Consider the following 9,285-nt stretch of genomic DNA (forward strand, 5'->3'; position numbering starts at 1 on the left):
AGTGGAGGGGTACTGGAGAACTCTACCTCCTCAGTGAGCAGCATGGCCACCCGGTCTTGAATCTGTTTACAGGATGTTTCTGGATCTTGAAGTAACAATGGCGGAGGTGCAAGGGGGAGTTTCTTACGACTTTTTTTCTCTTAAAAAAAAAAAGACAGAAAATCTGAGATAACCTACAGAACCGTGTACAGGGGCATGGCAGAGCAGTTCCTCCTAGAGCTGCAGGTGCAAGAAGCCAAAATGCAGTCTATAGGCAGAGCTCTACAAGACCACCTGAGGCCAATGGCATCTTAATTACAGAGAAACAGCAGCCAGGGACTAGAGCTCCTAGTGTGCACTGTTTTGCCACATGCTGGGTATTTCTCTAAGCCCTAACTTGCTATGCAATCTGCTCTTTTTTATAGATGTTACAACCATCTCCCAGTTGTACGTCAAACTGCCAATGCAACAACCAGCTGGGGGCCCTGGCTGCTGAAAAAAATTATAGCCCCAGGCAGCAGATTTCACTGTTTACCTCTCTGGGTATCTCCACACAGCACAATGCAAAACCATGCAGAGATACCTGAGCTGGCTCGGGTACCAGAAACAGTGAAGCCATGTTGTTGAGCCATTCATCTAAGTTAATATACTCTGCTTCTCAGCAGGGCTAATTATCCCAGGCAGAGCATGACACTAACAAAGTTAAGCAAGCTTCTAGTACCCAAGCTGATTCCCAAGTGCAAATCATAGCAGCTCTGTTCATCTCCTCACACCTTCCAGCACCCTTCAAAGGATCATGGGTGAGACTCAGTGGCTTAAGCACTGCTAGGGTAAACAATTTCAAGGTACGGTGGCCATTCACATGCATGTTAGTTAGTTTTTGACCCAGGACAGACTGTTTTGGTCCTCTAATTGCTGGCTATTCAGTCACATCAGCACCTACTTGATCCTGGCTTCCACTTGATTGGCAGAGCACTCTCCAGTTTACCACCTGTTACAGATTCTGCTTGTTTCTGCTTTTCATGCTCCTGCAGAGATCGGGACATTGCCATGGCAACCAGCACGTCCTCATCCACAGTTTCTGCCTTGGACATCTTTGGCTTTTTTTTTGCCTGCTCTTTGGAGCCGTCTTTTCTCTTTGACCTGCTGACTTGAGTGCTGAAATGCAACAGGCAACATTTTTTAATTGACTGGACCAGAGACAAGGCATGCCACACCCTCCAGCTATTCTATTTAGAGAAATTCCTGGTTCCAGGATTAGGAAACCCTAATTCCTAATATGTCCCTAATTCTTACATATATTCCCTACTTTTGTCAATGTACAGGGTGTGTATTCCCTGACATAGCCATGAGCAAAATAACTGAAGCTTTGGAAGGCAGGATGCTCAGGAGAACTAGCATAAAGCATAAGCTCCAGTAAATCTAATAAACTCAAATAGACCATTCAGCTTTTGTTACCACCTCAGTTAGTGTGTATATCTTTGACCTCCAACATATTAGTGCAAGACTATTTAATCCCTGTTTCACCTCTATTGGTTCATTAGTGAACTGCTCCATCAAGCTCATCACCACAATTGCCTTCAGTGTGCTCCCTTCAATTCAACCACCTTCTCCAAATAAGTGGTTGGGTTTTGGGCCTGCCTGCTTTCCTCTGGATTCCCAGCCCAGGCACTGTGTGCACTCTCCTTGGACCTATACAGAGTTCACATATGTGTGGGTGGGGTTGATATCTCTCAAACTAAAGGAAGCAACTAATATCTCTTATTTGATTCATCTCACCTGGGTGCTGGAGGAAGCCTCTCACTGAGGGATGAAGCTTGCAACTTCACTGCCTGGAGAAGCAGCTGGGGAGGGACCTGCATCTTGACAGCACAGTGTTTCAAGTGACTGGCTCGACTTTTGGGTATCTGGAATTGCTTCCCACAGATGGGACACTCAGGGACACGTGAGATACTGGAGGAGGGCACCTGTGATTTCTCCGTCTCATCTAGACACCTGTGGAAGGCAGCAAGGGCTGCTCTTATTAGTATGTTATAATCCACCTACATGAATGCCTTTAAACCACATTGAAGAAGAGCTGGTACAATTAGATCTTATACCTGAGGAGAAAAAAACAGTCTAACACACCTGCAAATCCCTCCCCCCTCTAGGAGCTATGACCTAAAAATGACAGAAAACATGTATGCAGAGGTTATAATGTACTGGGGCATGTTAAAAGTATACTTAATGTATGCCTGTATCTGCTTTTGACTAGATCATTATCTCATCACATAATCTTTTTCTCAAGGAAAGTTCTAACAACCCAACAGCCTGATCAATTTCTGAAGCCACCATTCAACAAAAATCAGCCTCTGAAAGAAGTAATCTCTTCTGTCCTCAAAATACTGCTGCTTCAGGTAAGTGCAGGTCCTGGTACTACAGGTGCACTGATAGATTTTTGGGGCCAATACTGATAGCAGATTTTTAAGGAGGCATATCGGCCAATAGCTATCGGATTTCCAATACACAGGCTGGCAGCTCCAAGAGCACTGTCCAGCTGGTAAGTCTGTTGTGGTGGAAGGGGAGGGGGAAGGGAAGGGAACGGGTGTGTGTGGGGGGGCAGATCAAGGCCCCTGCGGTGAGGGAGGCAGTGGGGCTGGGGCAGTTGCTGCCCAGCCAGGGTGGGGCAGGGCATGGGACAGAGCCACGGCTCATCCGGGGGGACATGGGGACAGCTCCTGCCTCTGCGCAAACCCCAGGAGGACACAGGGGGCGTATGCTCCCTGATTTGCGTGGACAGGGTGGGTTGCTGCTGTGGGCTGGGGCTGCATTGGGCTCTTTCCAGCAAGGGGTCGGGCTGGGCTGTGCTCAGGGTACATGGCAGTGGCGCTGGGGGGGATGCAGCCACCTCAGAATTTGCCATAAGCCCCCCAACCCTCCCTCCCAGCGCTGATGCCCGCCCCAAGCACAGCCCAGCGCAGCCCTGGCCCCAGCCTGCAGTGGCAGCCCACCCTTGCCCTGCGCAGATCTGGAGGGCACATCTCCCCATGCCCTCCTGGGGTGCACGCAGCAACAGGAGCTGCCACGCCCCTTCCTGCGTCCCCCAGACAAGCCACAACTCAGTCCCACGCCCTGCCCTGCCCCAGCTGGGCAGCATCTGCTCCAGCCCCAGCCCCACTCCCTCCCCCTCACTGTGGGGGCCTTGATCTGCCCCTCCCCTGCTCCCCTTCCCTTCCCCCTCCCCTTCTTCCACAACGGACTTACCAGCCGGATGCAGCTCTCTATGCTGTTGGGCTGTGCTCCTCACTGTCTACATGCTGTAGCTGTGGCTGTGCGTATGCACAGGTCATTTATCGGCCACATTATTGGCCACAACAGGCAAAAAAAGCCGATTTCCAATACAGTCAATTTTCTTTATATCAGTGCCGATCTGATATCGGACCAATGTATTGGTGCACCTCCACCTGGTGCAGTTCAAACTTTGTTAGACATGACAAATGCACCAGGGAAAATCACGGCAAAAGGAAGTCAGTTCTTTTTGTGTCCCTGCAGTAGCTTCTGTTTCTTTACACTTGGAAGGTTAATCACAGCCTCAGCTTTTACCCTTTCTATAACAGCTAAGCTAGGTGTGTCTAGCATAGGAAGCAAGAGAGGGTGCCTTTTACCTGTTAACATGCTGCTCTCGTCGTGTTGAGTTCATGGCTGAGAGGTCCTTCTGACAGATTTGACAAAAAAATAATCCTGACTCTTCCAGACTTCTAGGAACTTCCTGTTTGAACTCCTGCTGGACAGTCAATGCCAGAGCAATATCTTGTTCCATCATTGGCAGATCTGGGTTGACTCCTAGGATGAAACAGAGATTGTTTCAAACAGATCACTAAGCTCTTGTTATAAAAGACCAGGATTTGCTATATGCAAAAATTACTATTTTATTAAAATAGTACTTAAAAGTTAAGTTTGAACTTTCTCTGGTACCTCCAATTCTAAAGCATCTCATAATATTTTGCAAAGTAATCCTCACAGCACCACTGAAATACAGTCACCTCTGGAGCAGAGGGTAGCAAGTAGCTAATGAATTACAGTGGAGGAGACAGTGAACTTTCACTATGGCTGCTGGGACAAACCAGGGCTCTTATGTAAAACCCAAGGATACTTTAATTTCCACAGAGAGCCCAGAGAAACTTGGTCTGGAATGGTCCCACACAAAAAAAAATGTACAGGACTGACTAGTTCACTTTAAATACTTTGAGATCTATTAATCAAAATTACTACATAAGGCTTATGCACTATTAGTGTTTAGTTCTATCGTTACCTGGGAAAGATAAGCGGGGGAACTGACCCTGAAGGGAATTTGTGCTTCCCAGAAGCCTTTAAATTTCCAACTGGATATTTAAATTAGCATTAGATCCATCCCCTCATGGATCTAATGCTATGGCAAATACACTAATTACACATTATAACAATCCTGTGAGGAAAGTACAGGCAGCCAAAGAGGGAAAGGCTAAGTGAGCTAACCAAGGTCACACAGCAAGCCATTGGCAGAGCTAGGACTAAGGCCCAGGAATTATGAGCTATCTATTAGTATGCCACTCTACCCACTAGATCACACTCCTCCTCTGGATAATAGGACATACCATTCCCTAGCTCATTCTTCTCCTGGTTTGCATCAGGGATCTTCTCATCAGCTACAGGCTCTAGCAAGCTCTTGTCAGAAGTGTGTTTCAGTTGTTCTGGAGCTACTCGCTTAAACTGCTGCATCCTTTCCAACACTAACTCTGTTACCCGGACCCTGGATCCTGAAACCAGCAATGTCTTTGAAGGGGATGAGACTGAGGCTTCTGGTTCTCCTGCAGCAGGAAAGGATGATGTTGTTTGGGAGCTGCCATTCAGGACACAGTCTGGTGAGAAAGAAAAAACAGTCCTAATGATTAGTGCCCTCTAGGTTTTGCACATCTGCCTTAGCAATGTAGCTTTGCTGCCTGCTGAGAGGGTATCAGAGAAGCCCCCAATCAGCAGCCGTCTAAGCAATGTTGGATTTCACACCATGCTGATTCTGTAGGAAAGAGGTGCACAATTTCAGCGCACACATAGTCATCATCATAACCCTAGCTCTTACCTAGTACTTTCAATCAGAGGTGCTTTGCTAAGGTTAATGACACTGACCTCCTTATCTTACAAGTGGAGAAAAACACAAAGAGGGTAAGTGACTTGCCTGAGGTCAACAGAGCAAGAAACAGAACCCCAGTCATGTGAATCCCAGTCCAGAGGATCATCTTGCCTCCTGCAAATTCCACCATGTCAGAATCTGACTCACAAACTCTACCAGTCATGGAGCCCAAGGACACTGAGCAGCAGGAGTGAAGGGTTTCTGGATGGGAAATAGGATGCAACAGACAGAGGAAGGTGCCTGGCCAACACTTCAGTACAACACTGCCAGTCATCACCTGAATCATCCTGTCTCTACACTTCACCTGACTGAGGAGGCCTGTCCCACCACACAATGGAGCTACTAAGCACTCTCAGGAGCTTCAGCCCAATTACCAAAGTACAGGGGATCATACCAGCAGAGTTAGCAAATGCACAACCAGAGCTTCCTCAACTGCCCCATACACTGCTCCACTTGAACTTCAAAAGACCTCTGTTGACCTATGACGACAAGCTAAGAACTACAGGACTCTTTAGCCTGGAAAAGTGCAGGCTCAGGGACGATCTGATGGCCACTTATAAGTTTATCAGAGGTGTTCACCAGGATCTGGGGGAACGATTGTTCACCAGAGCACCCCAAGGGATGACAAGGTCAAACAGTTATAAACTCCTGCAAGACCATTTCAGGCTGGACATAAGGAAGAATTTCTTCACTGTCTGAGCCCCCAAGGTCTGGAATAGCCTGCCACCAGAGGTGATTCAAGCACCTACATTGAATGCCTTCAAGAGAAATTTGGATGTTTTGCTGGGATCCTATGACCCCAGCTAACTTCCTGCCCCTGGGGCAGGGGGCTGGACTCGATGATCTTCCGAGGTCCCTTCCAGCCCTAATGTCTATGAAATCGATGAATACTAGAGTCTTTCCAGTACCATGTACTCTACTTGTGTGTATACTGGGTAAGTGCATAATTTGCTTAACTACAAAGCCAGTCCCAACTGTCTGTCTCTTGGTTACATTAGAACAAACATTGATTACCTGCATGTCAGTTAAGTGTAGAACCCACTTAGGTGCCTAAGCATCTTTCAGCCCCACTACTTTGTAATGTAATTTTACTGTGCTCAACTGCAAAATTGGTGCTAGAAACAGTAAAGGGAAAGCAGCTCTCAGAAGCATGTTACTAGAAGCCTTGAAAACAAGGGGAGAAAGTGTCACAACTGCTATCTCCAGTCATCTCCCCTCATTTCAAGGTTTCTAATGGCAGCCATGAAACTGGCTATGAGATCCCTTGAAAGGGACAGTGCTCTACCCTTCATGAGCAGTGTTTACATTCAGTAAGTTCTGGTAAGTGCATTCTCTGGGTAAGTGCATAGCCTATTTTCCAGCTCAAAGGCTATGTGCTTAAAAGAAATACACTGCTCCAGGCTATTCTCTACTATATTTCAGAACAAGGGAAGGAGATGAAGCTCAGACAAGTTACCTGCCAGGCTGTTCTGGTTACAGTTAGCTGCTGTAGCATTCAACAGAATGGCGGGGAGATGGCCTCCACATCCATCTTCTAAAGCAGTCCCTTTACTTCCACAGATCAGAGGTTCACCTTCCTTTTTGGGTGTTAGTGCCTGCCTGTGGGGGTCCAAGCATTCTGGCCAGGTCATCATCATGCTTGGTTGGCTTTGGCTCTTAGCTGCTGGCTTGGTCTTTTTTAACCTACTCCTTGTTGCCATGTTCCTTGGCCTGTTCAGAACCTTCCTCTCCCTCTCAGCATCTCCTCTCTTTTTGTTCACCCTACTCAACAGGTTGGCACAAAGTTCCTTAAAATCATCATCTAGTTCATCCATTAGCTCACAGTGCTCAGCCTGGATTTAGTGTGACTGAGTGTGTGGGAAGCGTGGTGAAGCAGCAGACACAACTTGAGTTTGCCCCCTTTGCTCAGTGAGAGCCCTCAAGGAGTCCTTTCCCCCATCCATAACAGCTGCATGCTCCAGGCTCCAACAAGCCCAAGGATAAGCACTTTCCTGGCTGCTCCAATAATTAATTTTCCTCTGCATTTACAGCTTAGCTGTATGGTTGAGTATGATCTTCAAGCACTCCAGTTGTTACCATTCATATTTAGGTGCCACCTTTGCTCTGGTGAACTCTGTTGTAGAAGATGCAAGCACTCTCCAGACAGGTCCTAGTTCCTTCATGGTATATAAGTAATCTTCACAGGAGAGAATTCACAGCATCTAACAAAGGAAAAAAAACAAATATAAAAAGGTATGGGGTGGTCTATGCAGCCCAATGTGGAAATGGTTATGGCAGAGTTTTAAGGAATCCATGCAAAACCCTGAGGTGAGATAAAATCCATATTTGACACCAAATGCTGAGAGTTACTTAACTACAGAAAAAACATCTGGACTGAAAAGGGTTGAGACAAAAGCACTGCAAAGTAAATTACTGATATCAGGCAGAACTAGTCCAGACACAAAAGTGTGATTCCCACTTTGTGAACTGGCCGGAGCTCAGAATTAGAGGCTTTTGGGTCTGGCTTTTAAAAACAAACAAACAAAAAAACAGGACTGGAAAGCAAATGACAGGGTATGAACAAAAAACACATTTCAGATGAAAATGCACTTTTCTCCTCAGATGAAAGTAGTATTTTGACATAACATTCTTCAACAGTATAGCCTGACATTTTAAAAAAATTCCTAAATTTAAAGAAATGCATAAGGCTTCCTCTGCTCAGGGCATGTGCTTAGAAGGGTCTTTGGGATGAGCCCAAATAGACTCATCCTTTCTCCACCCTCTGTTTCTTTAAGCAAAAACCTCCTGCTTTCTGCTCTCACAGCTCTAGCTCAGCCAGTGTCACGCCTGGCAAATATCTCCTTGAGACTTGGGGGACAGCACTCAGCAAACCAGTACATTGACAACCAGTGTTCCTTCTTAAGCTGCGCACGTGCACGGCCGCGCACAATTAAAAACCTGGCTGTGCATGAACTTTTTAATGATGCACACCCACCCAGAGAGGAGCTGGGCGTAGAGCATGCCGCAGACACCAGGGCCGGTGTGGGACACTTACCGAAGGTAAGCTCCTCACTCCTCATGCAGGGCAGGCAGCGGCTCCTCCACGAGGAGAGGCGGGGACAGGGACAGGGACGGGGGCTAGGGCTGAGGGCTGGCGTGGGCTCTGCTAGTGGGAGTCTGCTAGAGACTCCTTAGAGGGAACACTTTTGACAACTACTACAAAGTACCATCAAGCACACAAAGTGCACAAACTTAACGCTGAGAGAGATGCTTTAAAACACCTTTGTAAGTTCATGTCACTTATAGTAAGAATAACAGCATGACTCAGGGATTATTCAGAAGAACAATCCACACATTTCCAGATGGATATGTGATCAAGCCCGAAGCAGTAGTAAAACTAGGTCTCTGTTTTTAAGCATTTTTGATTGCCTTCTTCCTAGCTCACTAATTTGCTATTAGTAGAGTAAGAAAAAAAGGGTAAAGGTGTTGCCCTGTAGGCAACTCATTGTCACAAGCGGCAATAGCATGGTTCAGGTAGAGATGATCTACCTGTGTCAGAAAAGTCATGTTGCCAATCTGGCAAATAGTGAGGGTAGTAGCTGCCATATCTAAGATGGTCACTGTGAATTCATGTTTTGGTTAATATTTCAGTCCCCAGTAGAGTTGGAAAATATTCCAATGACAAAACCAACATTGCATGAACCAAGATAACTATCACATTCTGTCATGGTAGCTATATTGGACTCCAACATGGCTGCCATAAATTTACTGTTTTGTTCATTATTAGCAAAGATCTGGATTTTGTTTCATGTGGAAAAACACAATCCCCCCCCAAGATTTTCCCCTTTAAAGGAGAAGACCCTCCCCCCGCAACAGATTTTCCCTTGCAGGCTGGAAGAGTTCCAACCCGCAAGGACCTGCTTGGGACTGGAAGCAGCGGGAGGAGGGTGATCAGAGGCTGTAGGGCAGGGGGTACTACATGCATGTGTGCATGCACACACTCCCAGCCAACAATATAGACAGGGAGGGTGGTGGGAGCATCCCCATGCAGGTAAGTCCATTGGCAACATGCAGGGGAGATGTGGGGAGGGGCACATGCCCCCTCAGATTTCTGTACCAACAGTGGGGTGCAGGGCATGGGGCTACAGCCTGGCTGCACCCCCCCCCCCCCCACCCCCCCC

General features: G+C 47.0%; 1 protein-coding gene across 1 annotated transcript in view; it reads right to left on the bottom strand.

Annotated features, from left to right (window-relative positions):
* Window positions 1-9,285, bottom strand: part of SLX4 (SLX4 structure-specific endonuclease subunit) — a 52,028-nt gene that overhangs the window by 23,463 nt on the left and 19,280 nt on the right. The window contains 6 exon segments of the mRNA XM_025216228.1: window positions 1-139; window positions 923-1,137; window positions 1,759-1,974; window positions 3,624-3,801; window positions 4,593-4,856; window positions 6,582-7,326. Of these exon segments, the coding sequence (XP_025072013.1) occupies window positions 1-139; window positions 923-1,137; window positions 1,759-1,974; window positions 3,624-3,801; window positions 4,593-4,856; window positions 6,582-6,939 (1,370 nt within the window). The 5' untranslated portion in view covers window positions 6,940-7,326.

This window comes from Alligator sinensis, unplaced genomic scaffold (assembly GCF_000455745.1).
Source record: "Alligator sinensis unplaced genomic scaffold, ASM45574v1 scaffold1416_1, whole genome shotgun sequence".
NCBI lineage: Eukaryota > Metazoa > Chordata > Crocodylia > Alligatoridae > Alligator > Alligator sinensis.